Source organism: Nycticebus coucang, chromosome Y, assembly GCF_027406575.1.
Source record: "Nycticebus coucang isolate mNycCou1 chromosome Y, mNycCou1.pri, whole genome shotgun sequence".
Taxonomy (NCBI): Eukaryota; Metazoa; Chordata; class Mammalia; order Primates; family Lorisidae; genus Nycticebus; species Nycticebus coucang.
This window is the reverse complement of record NC_069805.1, coordinates 28,567,183-28,589,211: the sequence shown is the minus strand read 5'-3', so window position 1 is coordinate 28,589,211 and position 22,029 is coordinate 28,567,183. Positions and strand designations below refer to the sequence as shown.

Below are 22,029 nucleotides of genomic sequence, written 5' to 3'. Positions count from 1 at the left end.
ACACTCATCTCTAAAGTTTCAATGAGCATAGAAAACATGTGGTATTTTGGGCTCTACTCAGGAAATTTATCTGTAGGTGTGGGAGAGGTTTATGAATTGGACTCTTTAACAATTCCCATGTCAATGCTTATGTTACCCCCAGACTCATTATCAACAGCTCTCAGCTGAAGACAGCAGCCACAGCACACAGAGTCCCTTATGTCAACATTTATCACAACACACATATTTATGTTCCACAGAAAAGACCATCAGTCACCATTCTGTAACGCGACATTCTCTGCTGGCACTTTAAGGTTTACTGTGGCTAGAGAAGGCAGCAGTATCTGAGTACATCTGCATTTGGAAAACCTCATGTACCCGCGCATTAATGCAATGTTTACTGAGCAGGTGCTAAGTGCTCACAGCATGGTATGGTGCACTGTGCTGGGAACTTCACATTGTGTGAATTACTCCTTATAATGCCCTAAGGTTGGTACAAGGTGTCCAATAATTCCCAGCAAAGTTGAAATGTGGTGCCCAGCCTTTCTATTTTTTATATCACACAGCTATAATAGGTCACTGGGCAAAATCTCTAACATTCTGGGCCCCCACTCCAAAAGGTCCTTTATGTTTACAAAGTCTATGATGATCTCTAACACTACAGGATAGGTCTTCCCTGGGGGTGACCTCACCTCAAAGTCCGGCCTTATCTTCTGAATTCCAGGTGGAGGCCAGGTCATGTGTGCAGATTCTAGATGAGATCCAGCTTGCTCTGTATTCCTGGGTTCTACAGTGAGGGAAGAAAACAAGATTTTCCTATGGAGCCTGCGCTAATGCATTTTGAGGAGCCTCAGGCCTTGGATTCAGACTCACAGCTGCAGATTTAGGTCACTAGAAAGACATGAATTTGATAGCACCCACTGTATATTCCTTTGCATTTGGGCAAGAGGAGGAGGCAGAAGAGGAGTTTCTCAGATCAACTCCGTGCACATTCTCTCATCCCAGTTGGTGTCACAAACCCCAAATGTCAGAATCATCTTCAAGTCTGAAGATTCCAGGTGCATTGTGAGAAAGACTGGAACTGCTGATTGCCCCCTTATGAGAGTGTTTCTTTTCCTTTTGGTATTTTTTTTTTTTTTTGCCCATGGCCGGATTTGAACCCGCTACCTCCGGTATATGGGGCCAGCACCTTATTCCTTTGAGCCACAGGCACCACCCTTTTTTATTTATTTTTATTTTTTGTAAGACAGTCTCACTATGTTGCCCTCAGTAGAGGGCCATGGCAACACAGCTCACAGCAACTTCAGAGACTCTCTGGCTTAAGCAATTCTCTTGCCTCGGCCTCCCAAGTAGCTGGAACTACAGGCACCCAGCCCAATGCCCAGCTATTTTTTTGTTGCAGTCGTCATTGTTTAGCTGGCCCAGGCCGGGCTCGAACCCACCAGCCTTGGTGCATATGGCTGGCACCATAACCAGTGTCCTATAGGCGCTGAGCCCATGAAAGTGTTTCTATAGGAATATGATCTACAATTTTCTGCAGAGGACAGCAGACCTCAAACTAGCAGAGAGGCCTTCCTGTGTACTCATGTTGGGACAGGCAATTTCTGTGCTACAAAACTGTGGACAAAGACCTCTAGTAAGAAGCCTGGTGGGCACCTTTTAATTTTTTTTAATTTTGAATAGGTTTTAGGAAATATGATTAAAATAAATATTTTCCCAACACAGAAACTCTAACCAGGATGTAAAAGCAGAAAAAAAGGCTTCTACCACTCAATTAAACAAGAATGTGATGTGACTCATAAATAATCTACTGAGAGATTTCAGATATACAAAAAGTCACTTGTTTATAAAACTAGGAAAATCCAGTGTGTTAAAAAGGTTCTCAGGTGGTGCCTGTTGGGGGTTTGAACCCAGCCCCAGCAAAACTGCCAAAAAAAAGTAAATAAATAGCCAGGCATTATGAGGGGCGCCTGTAGTCCCAACTACTCAAGAGGCTGAGGCAAGAGAATGGCTTAAGCCCAGGAGTTGGAGGCTGTTGTGAGCTGTTATGCCACAGCACTCCACCCAGGGCTACAAACTGAGACTCTTTCTCAAAAAAAAAAAAAAAACCCTCAAAATGAATAATAATTGCCTTTCAAATAAGATTTGAGAGCAGTATTTATCATACAGAGTACACCCTAAAAATCAGTGATTAACTCCAGAGATGGGATCTCATTTTTTGTTCAGGCTAGTCTCAAACTCATGAGCTCAAGCAATCCACTCACCTCTGCCTCCCAGACTGCTAATATTACAGGCGTGAGCCACCACACCCAGCCTGTTTTGTGACATTTTTTAAAAACTATTTTGTAAATACAGATACAACATAGAGGTATAATTTCACATTTTCCTTATGTTTTGTGACTGTAGGGGCACTTTTTGTAACACTGTGTACTACCATGGCTCAAGTATAGATATTGAAAAAAGGCAGATGGACCATTGTGGCTTAATTATTTGGGACACCAGGCACTTTGCTGTACAATTGTGTGCTGTGACAGGTAGGCTGAGATGAAAAGCGCCCCCTTGAGTAACACTCCATGGGACTCTTCTGTGTTTATATCATATCTGGTAATTCTGGATGGTGTGTAAAACTACTTTATAATTACAAAGAGAATTCTTTCCAACTCCAAAATGACCTTCAAAATGGTAGACAGAAAAAGAACTGCCACATTACACAATTAAAACAAAGTGTGATGTTCATCTCAGAGATTGTAAAGGTCAACGAAGTGACCATAATTAGTCCTCACTTAGAAGACTTGACAGCACCATTGGTTATATATAGCTCACCCTAAATTTACCTTATAATTGGAAAGGTCTTTGTGTTTGACCTGGACTATATTCCAAGGACAGAAAAATTTTCACTTGTCTACATGATGGAAGATAGTTTCAAACAAGGAGCCAGGGGCACACTAATGGAAGGTCCTGCACCATAACAGGAATTCTGACAAAGGTCACTATCTTCTGGACTATTTATATTTCAAAGTAATGAGTCCTGAGCCCTGGAGAAAGACAGACCTGAATTTGAAAAGGAGGTAAGAAGATTATTTATCTGGTAAAATTATGTACTTATATTTCAAAGAGGCAGAAAAAAATTTACATACAAAATTTTCTAAATTAAAATCTTTAAGATAAAGGAAGAGAGAAAAATCTTTACATTCAATTTGGGGTATTTGTCTGGTATGTCTAGTTTCCATTTGCTCTTACATGAGACAGGTCTAAGGCCACTTCCTTGAACTCGTGGACATAATTCCAGGAGACACTGACAGCCACCACAGAGACAGCATGAAAGAGGGTTTATGGAGTGAAAATAATCAGAAGACAGGAGCTATCAAGGACACATGAGAGGGGCAGTGTAGAGTTTGTTCATGTACTGGTTGAGCCATTGGCCTGTAAAAGAAACTAAAAATCTCAGGACCAAATTTGTATGCAAAAGCAGAGGTCAAGACCAGAGGCTGAGTCATTTAAGACATTTTTTTTATGAATGGTTGGTACTAACAACATGTGTCATCCAGAACCTCAGGGAATGGAATTCCCTGCTGGGTACCCCAAAGCAAAATCATGCAATTGTCCCTCTGGCTCTGTAGGCTGAGTCTAGCTCCTAAAACAAAAATCTGCTTCTTTCCATACTAATAATGTTTCTTTTAAGTTTGTCTTCCAAGTATACCACAGAGACAAGATCAATTCTTCTTTCACATACCCAGGAACATCCACTTAACTGATTCTTCCTTCACTCTCTTTTTCTGTTCAGACATTCACTTTATCCTATGTAAAATATAACTTTTCTAAGCTTCCCAGGAACATAACCGTTTTGCCTCAGTACCCATAGCTTCAGTTGTTTTTTCCTTTCTATGCCTTGTCGTGTTTAAGCGCCACAGTTCTCAAATGACCCTTAACAACAATCAAAGATCCATCTGTAATTTGTGTTTTTTTTTTTTTTCTATTTCCAGGAATGTCTACAAACTTTGTCTTAATAAAATATCCTTTGATTTCTATCTTTGCCTCTGTCACTTCTTTGGTTTGCTGGTGCTACAGATAATTGCCCAGGCTGGGACATGGTCAGGCTAATTTCTGTTCTATGCAGGCAGATGAAGTAATCATTGCCTGGGTGGGCAGCACGGCTGAAGAAGGACCATGTTGCTGATACAGATTCAAGGTCAGAGACATAGAATAACCCAGGAGTCTTCTGGGCACTGGGGTGGGTAACTGGTGAACACTCTAGGAGTAGAGGAATTGTGGGCTGGATTCCAGAGGGTGGAGCCCTGCTTGAGAAGTGTAAGAGCACATCACTGTCTAGTGTGCAGGTGCATAAAAGGGTGGGAATCACCTGGAGGCACAAGAATTGGGAGAAGAAATCTGACCTCAGAGCGTCTGTCATCTAAGCCCACAGCATCCACTAACAGGAGGGGAAGTAGAATCACTGCACAATTTCTAGTTTGAAAGCCGGTGTGCCCCTTCCTGTGACAGTTGCAATCTTTCTCCAGCCGTGGCTTCTGTCATGTCTTTCTTTAACACTTGTGACAGAAAATAAACGCGGTTTGCTAAATAACAACTAATATTCCAATGAGAATTGCATCTGCAAAATTCAATTTTGACACCACCCAGAATTAACAGATATCTCACAAGTTCAGGTCTTAGCCCCATCACACTGGTCTCACTGCAGATAACTGTGACTAGACTAAAGGCCCTTCTGTAATTTTGTGCAACTGCTTGTGAATCAGGGGCTCCCACAATCATGTCCAGAAGTTTAATAATTTGATACAAATACTCACAGAAGTCAAAAAGCCACATTACTTATATTCACCAATTTTATATAAAGTAGACCACTCATAAAAAGCTATATGAGGGCCGAGTACGGTGGCTTAAGCCTGTAATCCTACCACTCCGAGAGGCCATAGTGGATGATTTGCCATGAGCTCACAGGTTGGAGACCAGCTTGAGCAAGAGACCCCTTCTCTAAAAAAAATAGCAGGGCCTTGTGGTGTGCGCCTGTACTCTGAGCTACTTAGGAGTCTGAGGCAAAAGAATCACTTGAGACCAGGAGTTTGAGGTTGCTGTGAACTATGACACCATGGAACTTTACCACGGGTTACAAAGTTGAGACTGTATTCAAAACAAACAAACCAAAAAAAGACATATCAGAATATACTAAGTGTAGAATACAAATGTCTTAACACAATAACTAAGAAAATGCAGTGAAGGCTATGTTAATTCGTTTCATAAAAGTATTTTAAATTGGGCGGCACCTGTGGCTCAGTCGGTAAGGCGCCGGCCCCATGTACCGAGGGTGGCGGGTTCAAACCCGGCCCCGGCCAAACTGCAACCAAAAAATAGCCGGGCATTGTGGCGGGCGCCTGTAGTCCCAGCTACTCGGGAGGCTGAGGTAAGAGAATCGCCTAAGCCCAGGAGTTGGAGGTTGCTGTGAGCTGTGTGAGGCCACGGCACTCTACGCAGGGCCATAAAGTGAGACTCTGTCTCTACAAAAAAAAAAAAAGTATTTTAAATTGTATATAAAAACAGCACATTAATGTACACAGCCAGGATTTATTAAAAAAAAAAATAGAAGCTACATGAAAAGACACATATAGGGCAAGGGAAAGTGCTGGGAGATGATGGGGTTTGTAATTCATCCGGGAAGTAGCTGTCATTAAAGAAATTCCATGTCCTAGCCAGGCCTCTTTGCTAAGGCCTGCAATCCTAGAACTATTGGAGGCTAAGGGGGATGGATTACTTGACCTACAGCCTTTAAGATCAGCCTGACCAAGAGTGAGACCACATCTCTACTACAAAAAGTAGCCATGAATTATGGTGGGTACTGCCAAAACTGGGATGCTAATTCAAGAGGATAACTTGTGCTTAAGAGTTTAAGGTTGCTGTGGGCAACCAGGGCCCAAAACCTCAGAGCAACAGAGTGAGGGTCTATCTCAAAAAAAAGAAAAAAAATTCCGTATCCTCTGAGTTCTCAAAAGCAAATCACTGCAAAAATCAGCCCTTCCCCTTATGTAGATGATTATCTTTATTTTACTTATGACAAACCAGGCATAGACTCTGCAAATTCCTATTTTTTGCTCATAAACAATGAGTTGAACAGTTCTGTATTCAGCAGTGTAAACAAAAGACTCTTTCATGAAATTTCTCATAAGTTTCTCTCCTTTCCCAACACCAAAACTTTGGCCAATTCTGACTTCAACATCTAACCACTCTTTAGGTCTCTGGTAGGAACAGGCTGACTTCAAGGAGAAACATTTCCTGACCAAGCTGATGATTTCTCCACCTCTATTCTGCCCCCATCTCCCACCTTTTTTCAAAACTTGTTTTCTCTTCTCTGTGAAAGAAAGCCATTGAGTGTGATGCTTCCAGATCTTATACTTGGCACTTTCCCCAAGCAATACTTTCTTACAATAATGAAAAATTTATTTTGTTTTGTTTTTTGCAGTTTATGGCTGGGGTTGGGTTTGAACCCACCATCTCTAGCATATGGGTCCTGTGCCCTACTCCGTTGAGCCACAGGAGCCACCCAAAGACTTTTTTGTGTTGTTGGACAATAAAATGTAATTTCAGGCTGGGTGCCCATAGCTCAGTGGTTAGGGCATCAACCACATGCTCTGGAGCTGGTGGGCTCTAACCCACCCTGGGCCTTCAAAACAACAACAACAAAAATACCTGGGCATTGTGGCAGGCACCTGTAGCCCCAGCTACTTGAGAGGCTGAGGCAAGAGAATCACTTGAGCCCAGGAGTTTGAGGTTGCTGTCAGGTATGATGCCACGGTACTCTACCAAGGGTGACAAAATACAACTTTGTCTGTAAGAAAAAAATGTAATTTCAAATGTCTACTATTAAATAATGTCTACAAATACCCCCAGAACAAACCAGCTAAACCTTCAGGAAGGGCGTCACATCACCCCTCACTGCCATCAACCACATCTGCCTTTGGGTCCCCAGCTGTCCAGGGCTCTTCAGCTCCTCTTAGTACAAAGGGCTCCTCCCATGGCTGGTGGGAAGAGGCTGTGACCCTGCAAGGGAGACATCCTAAGTCCTCAATGACCACCGTTTCCAGAACCAAGATTGACATTGGCTTAGTCCCTGGACTCAGACCTTTGGTCCCCAGGGAAGGTTGTTCAATAACAATAACTCTTGAATGAGAAAATCTCAAGTGTTTAAAAAACCCACCAAAATCTGCAATAGGATAGATGAAAATTATAATGCACTTACATTACTTATGTCAGCACAAACATCAAAAGTATCTGTTTTTGCAGACAATAATGATGTCACTTAACTATTCAGTCCATGAAAAAAAAAAAAACATTTAGGAATGAATCATCTGAGAACACTTCCAGAAGTTCCCAAGTCCCCTTCCATAGTATTTAACATTAAGCTTCACTCTCCAGATGACAGAAAACAGAACAAAGTGTTAACTGTTACAGGTTCTCCACTCTGTCTAAGAGAGGAACTGATGTTTTGTGAATATTTATTATTCACCAATTGATCTACCACATTTTCGTGTGGAAATGTATTCCTTTTTATGGAGCCATAACTCAATCCACACTTTGTCTCTTTCTTCTTCCTGGTATCATTGCAAAGTTAGGCTTTGAGTTACAATTTGAAATCATCCTCAAACAATAAGAGGTTGCAGAACCTTACAAACTCACTAAGATAGAAAGCAAAAGTGATTTCCTTTTTTACGAATCAATAGGTGACTATTTCACTCCCTTTTCTGACCTCCACTTCTGTCTTGCCTCTTCAGGGAAATTTTTTTATTCTTTATTTTCTGTTCATGAATTACATTTTACAATCAATGAAAAATTAAAGCTGAAGAAAAAAACACAGAACGTTTCACCAAAAAAATTTAGGGAATGTCAGTGGTGACTGGAATACAGAGATCTCTCAAGTACGGTCACCCTGTACCTTGGGACATGCTTACACCCTCATTCTGTTCACAGAATTCCCCAATGGCCACCCTCCCAGGAGAAACTGCACAATAGCTGTGAATGCACATGAAGTGTGTGTATTGGGTTCCAGTTATTCCTTTTTTTCTTGAGGCAGAGTCTCACGCTGTCATGCTAGGTACAGTGTCATGGCATCATAGCTCATGGTAACCACAAACACCTGGATTCCAGAGAACCTCCTGCCTAAATCTTCTGAGTAGCTAACATTACACAGGTATGTGCCACAATTCCTTTCTACTTTTTTCATTTTTAGTATAAATGTGGTCTCGCTCCCACTCAGGGTGGTCGCAAACTCCAGATGCTCAGGTAATCCACCCACCTCATCCTTCCAGAGTGCTAGGATTATAGGCTTGAACCACCTGGCCCAGCACTGTGTAGCAGGTTTCAAGCTGCCTTGCGGGGCATGGGTTACCCTTATCCTTTGGGATAGTTTTCCTACCTTGAAATATCTGAGAATCCAGAAGGCAGAAATAAGTTTTGCATTTTCCTGTGAATACCAGCATCTGAAAAATGCTGAAAATTAATGTCTCCCAGAAATCAAACGTGAAGCTGGTATAACGAAAATTAAGGGTATACTATGAGAGGACTCTCAAACTGAAAGGCATTCATGGGTGGCCCCTGTGGCTCAAGGAGTAGGGCACCCACACCATAAACTAGAGGTGGTCCTTATAAACTGGAGGTGGCAGGTCCAAACCCAGACCACACCAAAAAAACTGCAAAAAAAAAAAAAAAAAAAAAAGGATTCATTTACACCCCTGAGGGGCTCTAGTCCCATACTTTCTGTAGGGAGGAAGTCCTCAGGAACCTGAGAAAAGTGTAGCTATTTGAGAGACAGGGAGTAGAAGAAAGCAGGCCAGAAACCAAACTGCATGATTACAGCAGCCCTGTTCCCATATTCCCGTAAATCCCAGGATGCTGACAAGAGTATAACCATCCTGGGAGAACAACTAGTGATACAAAGCAGGTCAGACACCGAATGGCCTGGTCGCAAAAACCTCCTCCCCACCCTCCTGAAATGCTTCAAGGCTGGTGTTCTTGGGAACAGGAGAATCTCCTCCCCTGGTCTTGGCTGGCTCTAGAGATAAGGCCTCTGTGGAAGATGGACAGCTTGTGTGGAAGGCAGTAATGCTAATCTCACTCTCAGACCTAGCATCATTCACTCTGCAGCAATGACTTCCCTCGCCTCTCATGACCCCCTCCCACATTCTAACTGCACTAATAAAAGTCTCTTGAAGCTGTGTGAGAGGGGATGACTTTGGGTCAGACTCCATTCTGCACCATTAAAATAAAGCCTATCCTTAATCCCTGAACTGGTCTTCTCACTTTCTTGGGGACCCTGGCCGGATTCTATCCCTAAATCTGTGACTTCAGGCTGTGCACTGGAAGAAAATGTCCCAGGAATGGCATTTTTAGAACATCCCAGAAAGCACAGATGCTACCGTCATCTATAGTCATCCTCAGATAAGCTCAGGACGGGGATCAAACAAGGAGTGAGGACACATCCTCCTGTACAGTTACCAGTGGGGAATCTCAATGCAAAGACCTTCTGGGAAGGAGTGTGTCCCTAGGCAAGATAAAGGAGTAAAGCACAAAGATTGCTACCACCAAGTGTCACAGGCTATTGTCTGCTTTCTCCTTATGAAACATGTTCAGAAATTCATAAAAACCAAAACTTTGGAAAACAATGACCCACTGTTAAATAAAGAAATCACAAACAACAAAAATACTGCATCTGTTTGACGTGGGTGATAAAGAAAGAAAACAATTGATCATTCAAATTAGATGGGAAGTAGGTATTTGGAAAAATGAGAAAGGAACTGAAAATTTAGGATTTAATGTAAAACATAGAAGAGTTAGGCTGAGGAAACAGAGGTAGATGTAGACTCAGCTTGCTGTACTTGTGGAAAATGGGGGGAGAAAACTATTCCCTTACAGAGTGTTAAAATATACAGGAGGCAATTAGGCTGACAGGGGTGGAGAGTACTACATCCCTATCTAAGAAAACCAAACTTTAACTTAAAATTATTCTTATTGTTGCAGCAAAAGAAGGCATGATAGAAAGAACCACCCAAACCTCTGTGCTTTAAGAAGAAAGGGCTTCATTTCAGCAAGCTCCCCGACTGCCTCTGTCTTTTCCTTGTCCTTGGGTGCCCTTCTCATTTCTCAGTTTCCCTGGGCTTATATAGAAGTAAAAACAAGTATTAGCTTCAAGGTTCCAGGAAACATTCCAACGAAAGTTTGTACACTTTCTTAAAAACTGACTCACTAAGTGGAAGACTTTGTAAATGTGACCTTGGGGCTTCTGTGAAAAGCCTTTTTTGTTTGTATTTGACACAGAGTCTCATTTGGTCATCACTTTTCGAGTGCCGTGGCATCTTATCTCACAGCAACCTCAAACCTTGGGTTCAAGTGATTCTCTTGCCTCAGCTTCCCAAGTAGCTGCGACTTCAGGTGCCTGCCACAACATCCAGCTATTTCTTGGTTGTAGTTGTCATTTTGTCATTGCTTTTTGGCATGCAATGGCTGGATTTGAACCCCCAGCTCTGGTGTACGTGGCTGGCACTTTAGCTGCTTGAGTTACAGGGCTTGAGCTACAGGCACTGAGCCTTAACTCATAGATTTTCAATAAGATTTTCAAAAATTTCTCAGCCTAACCTGGGCACTGTGCTTTACTCCTATAATCCTAGCACTCTAGGAGGTCAAGATGAATGGTTTCCTTGAGCCCAGGAGTTCAAGACCAGCCACAGCAAGAACAAGACGCGGTCTCTACTAAAAACAGAAAAACCGGCTCTGCACCCATAGCACAGTGGTTACAGCACCAGCCACATACACTAAGGGTGACATGTTCAAACACATCCCACAACAACTGCAACAAAAATATGCCCCGGCCTGCGAGGCTAATTCAACAGGGACCTAGGGTAGGGGGCGAGGGAGTGAAAAAGACAAGAGACACAAGGAACGAGAACAAGACAGGATTCTGATCAAGCTCCGAAAACTTTATTTTTTTAACAGCTATTTAAGCACAAGCAAAGGAGGAAGTCTGCTCGGGGGTATGAGATATAAGTGGGTGGGGAATTCCTGGTAGCAGGTATGGTAATCTTATTTCCTGGAGCCAACGGTCAGAATTTTCTTATCGCCTGCAAATGTTTACGGGCTGTAACTTTCATTGTACCTAACTTAATTGCAGTAATTTTTCATAGTGGGTTCATTAAGTTTTTGGCTCCCAGCATCTCCTCCCTTTTTATATTTTTGTTTGAGGCGGCTAGGTGAGGAACGAGCGTTTTATTTATGGATGAGTGGGCATTGACCTATGGGGGGAAGTGTTGACCTGATTCCTCCCGCGGGATTGAATTTTTCCACATTTTAGGTGGCTCTTGGTGTCTTTTGGGGAGGAGAGGTAGAGCCTTTTAATGGAGTGGCTTTACTGAAGATTGACACCAACCTCTGTGCAAATCAGGATTGCTTCCAAGGGGACTCAGAGTGGACGATAGTTTCCTCCCTTTGCAGTGCTTTGCCTCGCACCCCATATAGGTACCCACGCTGTGTTCGCATTGGGTCAAACCAGAATGCATAGATCTGAGTTCTATGCAGTTCTCAAAGGAGGTCTATCGTTCTCAGGTTCTGCCAGGCCTCTATCAGCCAAGTCGAGTCTGTAGTAATGTATTTGTAAGGGTTTTGATGCCAAGGAGTCAATTTGTTTTTTAATAAAATTAGTTAATCTGTTGAGTATAAAAGGTCCTAAGGTGATTAACAGCAAGAGACTAATCAGGGGTCCTACAAGGGGCATTAATAAGGAGAACATAGAGGATTTCCACCAATCATCAGCAGCAGCGGAAAATTTTTGTTTTTGTAAATCAATACTAAGCTTATATAATTTCTTAACTTGGGTTTCTACTACACCAGATTCATTAATATTATAACAACATTCTTCCCCTAAAAATAAGCATGTTCCACCTTTTTCAGCTGTTAAAAGATCTAGAGCCCGCTGATTTTGTAAAGTTACTTGAGCAAGAGAAGTGATTTGTCGTTGTAAAGAAGCTAGAGATTCAGCCGAGGCTTCTACTGCTAATTGGAACTGTTGAGAAAGTGTAGCTGTAGTAACAAGGCAGTGTCCTAACTCTCCTCCCGCCGGTCCAGCAGCCACCACAGAAGTTGCGAGAGAAACGCCAGCTACTAGAGGCAGGAATACAGCTCATTTTGCTCTAGAATGGGGTGGGTTAAATGATTCTAAATATTCAGCTGGGGTACGGAGAGTAAGCTGAGGTATTAGCGTAATGGAAAGGCATAAGAGTTCCTTATCTATAAGAGTTGTTAGATTTTTGGAAAGGGTGCCATTACGCCAAATGAAAAAGCCGTTGGGGGCAGTAAGGTTATTTGTGGGAGGAGAAGTTGTGTTACAAAGATGAGAAGTAGCATTAGAATAACAAAAATCAAATTGCTCTCGCTCAGGGGTCAGGAACAGGGAAACAACAAAAACAGGCTCAAAAGGGTTATCGGTTGTAAGGGTATGATTAAGTGAGGAGGGATAGGGGACTGCTATTACAGGGGGCACCCTAAGGCAGCACAAAGAAAGCATGCAGAAACATTGCCAAGGCCGGTAACATTGGCAATTAAAAGGCCTTCTCTGAGAAGGGAGAGCCAAGAAAAGGGATTTTGTGAAGACGTGGGAGAAAGTTGTGCAGTTAATTCCTTTTCTTGCTTTTGAATAGTAGCATGGAGGATTGTTTGGACTTGAACAAGGGAGCGCCAAACATATAATTTGCTGCTAGGCCATGTATTGCATCTATTCATATACATGGCTCCCTTCACCGGACTTCCAGGGTGAGTCCCACGGGTCCCAAATGACCCACGTATACATCTTGTTGTTTGGCGAGTGAAAGAACTGATGAGAGTTATAACTGACTGAGGTGAGCAGATAGTTTTGTCCAATGGAACGGAGCTCATGCATATTACAATAGTAATAAGGACAACTTACATTTTGCTCATACCAGTAATTTTTACAGTTAGGGTGAGTTTGATCAAATAAAAAACATAAGACTGGCACGAAGGTAGTGCCAGCTGTAAAATCTGAAAAGTCAAGATAAATAGGTGACTGGCATCCTGCAGTTGGGCAGTCAGCTGTAGCCAGGAGTTGGCTGAATTGTTTACCCTCAGATGTGTAGTTTTCTGTAAAGAAGAAGCGCCAAGCGAATGGGTTGGTAACTGACTTGTCGTTCGAGGTTGAAGAGGTTTGGTCTGGGAAAAGTATTAACAGGAATAGCAGCATTGTGCAGGGTCCTTTCATTTTCCTGAAAGAGAAGAGATAAGTATTCTCAGGGAAGGGATGGTTCCCTGGATAAGCTATCATTATTAACCTGTTTTACTAGTCTTTCAGGGAGCCATCGAGCAGCTCCTTCTTTGGTGTTATAAATACAGGCTGATCCTCTTGCCCATATGAGGACTGGGTCTGGTCCATTCCATTTAGAGGTAAGGGGATCTTTCCACATTACTGTGGCGTGGCTGTTCTTAGTCTCAGAGTGCCAGAAACAATCAGCAGTGGTTTTTCCCTGAGCATCCATGCTCAAAAAATTAAGGACAAATAAAGCATGATGAAGAATATTTTTGGGTGAGCCTCGTTGAGGATACCATCCCCCCTTTTTTAATTTGTGTAAAGTGTTTTTAATGGTGTGATGGGCACGTTCAACAATGCCTTGGCCCTGGGGATTATAGGGAATGCCAGTGATGTGTTTGATGTGTAATTGGTGGCAAAAGGCTTGAAAGTTTTTGCCAACGTATCCGGGGCCATTATCAGTTTTAATAATTTTGGGTTTGCCCATAATGGATAGGCAGGTCAAGACATGTGCTATAACATTTTTTGATGCTTCTCCAGTTTGTAAGGAGGCAAAAATGAAGCCACTAAAGGTATCTATAGTAACATGGAGATATTTAAGCTTGCCAAATTTGGGGATGTGTGTGACATCCATTTTCCAGACTTCATTTGGTATTAAGCCCCTGGGGTTTATGCCTAGATGAGGGGTTGGGAGAAGTGTCACACAGGCAGGACATTGTTTAATGATTTGATGTGCCTGTTCACGAGTAATGTTGAAGAGAAGACGAAGGGTTTGGGCATTCAAGTGATGTAAAGCATGACTTTGTTGGGCCTGTTCAAAAGAATTGATCAATACTGGAAAAACCGGGTGAGTAGCTGTGTCAGCACAACTGTTCCCTTTGGATAGAGGGCCAGGTAAATCAGAGTGGGCCCAAAGGTGCCCGACAAAAAAGGGGTGGCATCTAGAAGCAATAAGTTTTTGGAGTTTGGAAAAAAGGGGTGTAGCATTTGTGGAAGTTTTGATATATGGGACAGTTTGGAGGACAGGAAGGGAATGAGCAATATAAGCACTGTCAGTAAATAAATTGAAAGGGTAATCTTTTAATAAGTGAAATACTTGTAAGACAGCGAAAAGTTCCAAAAGTTGGGCAGATGTAAAAGGGGAACGGATGGAAGTAGCCTGTCCATTAATGACATAAGCTGCCATTCCGTTAGAGGAGCCATCTGTGAACACTGAGTAGGCATTTAAAATGGGCTGAAAAGAAGTATATTTTGGAAAAATAAAGGGATGAATTCTAGCAAATTGGAGTAATTTATCAGCAGGGTAATGGTTATCAAGTACTCCTAAGAAGGAGGAACAAGCTATAGGCCATTCATCTGTAGTTTGCATAAGCCAATTTAATTGTTCCTTAGAATATGGCACAATTATTTTTTCAGGGTCTTTTCCGAAAAATTGACAGCTTTGTTCACGTCCTGAAATAATGAGTTTAGCGACCAAAAAGGCATAAGGGGCAAGTACTTTTGAGGGGGAGGCCGGAAGGTGGACCCATAAAAGGGGGCCTTGTTCCCAAAAAACTCCAGTAGGTGTATGTGAGGTAGCGCAGATTGCAAAAAGGAGAGGTTCGTTATATGAAATAAATGAAACTCCTTGGTCTCGGATGGCCTTTTCTACTAAGTGCAAGGCATTTGTGGCTGCAGGGGTTAAGGTGTGAGGGGAAGAGGGATTAGAATCACCCTTAAGAATATCTAAAAGTGGTTTAAGCTCCCCAGTAGTGAGCTTAAGGTAGGGTCTGATCCAATTAATGTCACCTAACAATTTTTGGAAATCATTAAGGGTTTTAAGGTGGCTTGTCTGGAGTTGAAGTTTTTGAGTGATAATTTTTTGTTGGGAAAGTTCAAATCCTAAAAAAATATAAGGATCATGTAATTAGATTTTATCAGGAGTGATTTGAAGTCCTTTATCTGCTAGTTTCTGTGATAATTCTTGGCAGCAGTAAAGTATTTGAGGACCTTCCGGGCCGGCTAGAAGAATGTCATCCATATAATGGATGATATAAATAGAGGGCCAGAGGTCACGGAAGGGATGTATTATTTGTGCTAAAAATTTTTGGCATAGTGTTGGACTATTGGTCATGCCTTGGGGTAAAACTTGCCTCTGAAAGCAGGACATAGGTCCTTTGAAATTAGTAACTAGTAAACTAAAGGCAAACCTTTGTCTATCTTCAGGGTGTAAAGGGATGGTAAAAAAGCAATCCTTAAGGTCTATTATTATTTTAAAGTAGTCAGTAGGGATGGCCACAGGAGTGGATAAACCAGGTTGTAAAGCTCCCATGATAAACATAGTTTTATCGATTTCTCTTAAATCTTGTAATAGTCTCCATTTGCCAGATTTTTTCTTGATAACAAAAATAGGCGTATTCCAGGAAGAGGTGGTGTGTTCAATATGGCCAGCATGGAGTTGTTCCTGTACTAACGCTTTTGCAGCAGCCAATTTTTCTGAAGTTAATGGCCATTGGTCAACCCACACAGGTTTATCTGTTTTCCAGGAAATTTTGTCTGCGTGGGGTACAGGAATGTCAATGGCCATTAGGGTAAATTTTTCGCACCAAATCCCAAACGATCGAATTTTTCAGTTATTGGAATAGGGTCTTTAATTCCCCGTGAAAACTTTCCTAAGCCTTGTCCGGGTCGAAACCCCTGCTTTAGCATTTGGCGGGTAATTATTTCATTGGGGCTACATATTATAAGATTCATTTGAGTAAGAATATCTCTGCCCCATAAATTGATAGGTAATCCGGGCACAACATAGGGTTGTACAGTGTCGCTGTTTCCTTCCTCATCGGTCCAATTAAGAATTTTAGAACTTTGTTGAGGATTGGAAGTTTGGCCAATGCCCTGCAGGTGTGTCAGTGAGGCTGTAAGGGGCCAAGAGGGAGGCCAATTTGCCTGAGAAATAATTGTAGCATCAGCTCCCATGTCAATAAGGCCGTTAAAAGCTTTTCCTTCTAGTTTTAATTTAAGGAGGGGTCTGTCCTGGGTAATACTCTGCACCCAATAAGCATAGACGAACCAAAGTTATTCGAACCTCTGAAATCCTGAAGGAAGTTTTTATTGGAAAACTGGAGGGGGATTAAAAGTAATTGAGCAATTCTCTGGCCGGATTTTACAGTGAGGAGACCGCAGGTGGATGCGGCTAAGAGTTTAATTTCACCAGTATAGTCATTATCAATTACCCTAGGAAAGATGCTTAAACCCCCAAGGGTGGAGCTGGCACGTCCCAAGAGGAGGCCAAAAGTGTTAGGGGGCAAAGGACCATAGACTCCCGTGGGCGGAATTTGGGTTCCCATTTCAGGGGTTAGTACTGTGGTGGTGGAGGAACAAAGGTCCAATCCTGCACTGCCTGCGGTGGCTCGGTAGAGAGAGTTGATGGTTGGGCTTGGGTTTGAGGGACGAACCTGATAGCCCTGGGGTTCTGCCCTAGTTTTGGGGCTGGGGGCTGGCCCCTCTGGGAGTTTCCCTGCTTCTGAGGAAGGGGGTTTCCTTGCGAGCCAGTTTTTGAGCGGCACTCAGAGGCTCAGTGTTTTCCTCATTTACATCTGGGGCATATTGAGAGAGGAGGCGCACGTATCGCCTTAGGCTCGGTGCATTCTCTGGAAAAGTGTCCTGGTTGTTTGCAATTAAATCAAGTTTTAGGCTGGTTATTAGGCAAAAATCCTTAATAGCAGCACCAATGGCAAGTCCTATGGCATGGGCGGAACCAATGCCTGCACATAATTTGATACAGTCAGAGATATCGGCACCGTGGCGGTGGGGACTTATGGCAGCCTGGCAAGTGGGGTTGGCATTCTCAAAAGCAATATGTTTAATAAAGGCGCTTTCACTTTCTTCCTGTCCAAAAAGCCGGTGGGCCGTATCTGTAAGGCAGCTGATAAAATTACTGTAAGGCTCATCGGGACCTTGGCGGATTTTGGCCAGGAAGGTAGTGGCTGATCCTTTAGGGGGGAGCTGTCTCCACGCCTTTAGACATGCAGTTTGAATTTGCGCCAAAAGACCAGGAGGGAATCGAGCCTGTTTTTCATTGGTATCATAAAGGCTGCGTCCCAAAAGTTTGTCTTTGGTCCATCCCCGTGCAGCTTTGCTTTCAGAATTGCGAGCGGCTATTTCTCTACAATTTTCAACGAAATCAGTTTTCCAAAGAACATAGTCACTGCCTGTTAATGCAGCACGGGCTGTAGAATACCAATCGTTGGGGGTGAGCCAGAAAGTCACTTAGACTTTCTATTAAGGAAATGGTAAATGGAGCCACGGGGCCATAATTAGTTATTGCCATTTTAAGGTCCTTCATATGTTTAAAGCCAAGGTGACGATAATGCTGATTTTTAATATCCCCTTTTATGTTTTCAGCGTCCTCGGAAGGTTCATTTTCATTATCAGAGTCTCCCGAGGTTGCATTCTCATTAATTGCCTCAGCATTATCTGAGTCAGGGGGGTCTTCTTCATCTTCGACATTCTTATGTGAACTATCGGGAGGAGGTTGGGATTTACTTCTGGTAACCGGGAAAGCCAGTACAGATCTACAGGCTTTTTGTTTTGGTTTATTTTTTGTAGTGTCGGGCAGCGGGGAATGGGAGGCTAATTCTAGATGGAGGGCTTTCAATTCTTTTATCAGTTGGAGATGTTCTCGTTTTTCAACCAGTAATTTTCTAAGGCAAGCTGTTTTCTGTGCAAGTTGGGTTTTAGCTCTGGTGGTGTAGTCAGCCTCATCAGTCGTGTCTAGGACCGGGGTGAAAAATGGGGGGGCAGTGGCGTAAGGGGGGGGTTTGATGGGGGTGGCCAATCAGGGTTATGATATTTGGTGGCTTCCTCCTCTAGAGATGAAGCCTCATCAGGATTGAGGGTGTCATCAGGCCCATCTGTGACCGGGGGAAAGGGGGGTGTCAAGGAGGGATAAATCTCATGTGGGGTGGGTTTTGTAGGAACCGGCTTAAGTGTGGTAGTACTAGGATTGGGGGTAGGGGCTTTTATCAATACAGGTATGTTGGGTTCAGGTATGGGAATAGATACAGAGTCACAAATAGAGGGTGGTCGGGAAAGTCTTTGTAATACTTTTTCTCCCTCCATAATGATTTCCTGAATATCTGGCCATTTTTTTATGGATCTTTAAAACATCATTAATAAGATTCCAATAAGAGAAGGCCTGAACTGGAATTTTTTCAGGGCCAAAAGATTTATAATAATCTTTAAAAGAATCTCCTACTCTGGCCCACCGTCTCTCATCAATTGTTCCTTCAAGGGGGAACCATGGGCATATATCAACGACAAATTCAAAAAATCTCTTACGGTCTTTTTTCTTCACCTGAGTTCCTCGTGTCTTGAAGGACTCTTTAAGTCCCTGTAAGAATAAGTCATGTGTACTCAATGCTTGTCCCATGATTTCGTTGCTTCACTTACCCAAATCGGATCTGTCTCACAGGAGGGTGACTCTGTGGCGATCACGGTGCGGATCTTCACTCGCTCCTCCATTGAAGCAGTGGTCCAAGGTGCGGCTAGCCTTTAGGAAGCAACGCTCTCTCGGAACCCAGACCCAAATTGCCCCACGTTGGGTGCCAGTTGCCCCGGCCTGCGAGGCTAATTCAACAGGGACCTAGGATAGGGGGTGAAGGAGTGAAAAAGACAAGAGACACAAGGAACGAGAGCAAGACAGGATTCTGATCAAGCTCCAAAAACTTTATTTTTTAACAGCTATTTAAGCACAAGCAAAGGAGGAAGTCTGCTCGGGGGTATGAGATATGAGTGGGTGGGGAATTCCTGGTAGCAGGTGTGGTAACCTTATTTCCTGGAGCCAACGGTCAGAATGTTCTTATCGCCTGCAAATGTTTACGGGCTGTAACTTTCATTGTACCTAACTTAATTGCAGTAATTTTTCATAGTGGGTTCATTAAGTTTTTGGCTCCTGGCAAAAATATAGCGAGGTGTTGTGGTGGGTGCCTGTAGTTTCACCTGCTTGGGAGGCTGAGGGAAGAGAATCGCTGAAGTCAAAGAGTTTCAGGTTGCTGTGAGCTGTCACAGCACGGCACTCTGCCGAGAGTGACACACTGAGACTCTGTCTCAAAAGAAAAAAAAAAAAAAAAGAAAGAAAAACTAGCCAACATTGTGGCACAAGTCTGTAGTCCCAGCTACTCTGAAGCCTGAGGGAAGAGGATGGTTCAAGACCAAAAGTTTGAAGTTTCTGTGAGCTATGATGCCAGGGTACTACACGCAAGGCAAGAGTGAGACTCTGACTCAAAAAAAAAAAAAAAGTCTCAGCCGGGCTCCTTTCCCTGGCCAATGGCACCCCTACCCCCTGTGCATTTCTGGTTGGGCAAACCAAGCAGGAACCCAACAAACCAAAAGGAAATGTACATTCTTTGTTTTTACATTTCCCTGGCTCCTTTCCCATTGACAATTAGTTCCTGTACATCTCAATGGTCCAGGTAGAACAATGCAGCATGAACAATCAGGTCAGAGGATTGGAAACACCTGGAAAACATCTGTAGTCAACCTCTACTGAGCAAAAAATCCACAGCATGGTGGCGCCTGTGGCTCAGTCGGTAGGGCGCCGGCCCCATATACCGAGGGTGACGGGTTCAAACCCAGCCCCGGCCAAGCTGCAACCGAAAAATAGCCGGGCGTTGTGGTGGGCGCCTGTAGTCCCAGCTACTTGGGAGGCTGAGGCAAGAGAATCGCCTAAGCCCAGGAGTTGGAGGTTGCTGTGAGCTGTGTGAGGCCACGGCACTCTACCGAGGGCCATAAAGTGAGACTCTGTCTCTACAAAAAAAAAAAAAAATCCACAGCATTCACATTCACAATGCCTTGTGAATTCAGCTGCAATTACCTCCCCACCCCCTATTAAATTCAGCAACCCAGTGTATCTCACCCTGGCCTTCTTCCTTTCATTTTTTGCCATGACAAACTGTCTCCCTACTTTCCTCTCCAGAGCATCTTCTCTTCACTCACTACTTGTTCTCATCTGTCTTTCTCACATCTTCCCCCATTTTCTTCCCTCTAATAGCAAATAAATGAGCACTTTTATATTCTAATCTTGCCCTATAGAGATTCTTTTCCCATCTCACATGCAGGACCAACTGAGCAACTGAGCATCTTCCCACACTTCTCACTAATGCAAAGGCCAATGGAAAACCTTCCCCTTAATTCTCTGACACAAATGTCATATTCGAAAGAGAAAGGCAAACAAATTCACTAATGTACTCCCTGTATGGGGAAATCACAGACATTAGGCCAACTTCCTTTTGGGGTACAGAAGCTTAAAGACTTTGATAAAAGGTGAGATGGGGATATAGACCATTCTCATGAAAGCCAAAAATGATTAGAAAATGAATGAACCAGGGGGAAGTGAACTGTCTTATAAATTATTCTTTTAGGAATCTGAGTGAACTAGAGAGGCAGAAATTTTGTTGAAGAAAAAATCATCCTCCAAGAATGACTGGATTTTCAAACTGCACTAGTTAAGGTAGTAACAGGAAAGTAATAGAAGGCGACCACTTTTGCTTTATTAAGCTTTGTTGTCGCATAACAACATTTTAGAGAATTCATCACTACTCTTGTGGGTGAGGGAAGCAATGCTAAGTTAAAAAGACCTTGATTTTCAGGCTTATTTCAGAAAAGCTTTTCCATTTTTAAAAATAACCCAATTTTTGAAAGAATATTTGCTGTGCCACAACATCAACTTAGCGGGGAAAAATATTTAGGCTTAAGCAGTCACAAACCGCTAATTATCCTTGGGGAACAAAGCCAGGAACGATTCACCTGGATAGTCCAAATAAGGTGAATAAATAACCGTACCCAATCAGTTCTTGAATTTGGTTTGGATGCTCAAGCACCTTGCTTTCCTTCAAACACCCTTCACGGCCAACCTGGAGCCTCCGAATTATAAATCACGGCTGAGGGTCTTCGAATTCATGAATGGCCCTTTGTTCAAAAAATTAAACTCTTTAACCTTTTAATGTTACCTGAGTTTATTCTATCAGAAGAATGGAGGAACTTAGGTCCTCACAGGCCACGATCCTGCCCTTCACCTAGCCCCGTATACCTAACTGGAATTGTTCCCTACAGATCCTTCCATTGCCACCACATTGGAGGGATGTGGTCCTGCAGGCAAACAGCTACTCAGAGATTGCTCTGGGACGTGGTCAAAGTAACCACTCCAGGAAGGAGCAGGATGCCCGTGGTTCCAGCTGCCTGCCCAACAGCAATCTTAGCCAAGTTGGTTAAGAAGGCCAGGGGTGCCCGTGGCACACTAATGTTTTAAGATTTCAAAGCTAAAGTGACATGGCCCCTGGTACAGCCACAGCCATTTTTGTCTTCAACCAGACAGCTCCCACTCTCAGGACACCTCATCCAATAAACTCACCATTTCTCTGTTTCCAAGGTGTCCTACAGATCTCCTAGGAAATGCAGGTCACAAGGTGAGAGAAGCTGCAGCAAAGACACGTGGGTCCTCCTGGAGATGTTACAGAGAAGAAGAGACCACAGCTTGGTCCCTAGAGCAAGAGAAAAATCCTGTACCAGATCCTGGATCCACCTCTACTTTCAGGCTGTACCTCTGATTGGATCATTCTTAACGCAGCTTCCCTGACAGGATAGGTCCTAAGGCCCCACCCCTCTGGCCTTGAGTGACAGGAGATAAGATTAGGGAAGAAGCTGAAGGAGACCGGGAGTCTAAGGGTTTCTTGACTGGAGTGTATTGTAATTTCCTTTCTTTT

At 43.1% G+C, this 22,029-nt stretch overlaps 1 protein-coding gene across 3 annotated transcripts in view; it reads right to left on the bottom strand.

The window, feature by feature from the left end:
• LOC128578950 (zinc finger protein 100-like) overlaps positions 1 to 21,800 on the bottom strand; it is a 52,764-nt gene extending 30,964 nt beyond the window's left edge. The window contains exons 1-4 of one of the 3 annotated variants that reach the window (XM_053581286.1): positions 21,678 to 21,800; positions 18,719 to 18,911; positions 13,108 to 13,247; positions 672 to 766 (exon numbers count right to left, since the gene is read on the bottom strand). In XM_053581286.1, coding sequence (XP_053437261.1) covers positions 672 to 766; positions 13,108 to 13,243 — 231 coding nt within the window. In that variant the 5' untranslated portion in view covers positions 13,244 to 13,247; positions 18,719 to 18,911; positions 21,678 to 21,800. Of the gene's footprint in view, positions 1 to 671; positions 767 to 6,675; positions 6,814 to 13,107; positions 13,248 to 18,718; positions 19,819 to 21,677 lie in introns of those variants that run through there. The other 2 variants (XM_053581285.1, XM_053581288.1) reach the window with 2 other exon arrangements.
• Between the last annotated feature and the right edge of the window lie 229 nt (positions 21,801 to 22,029).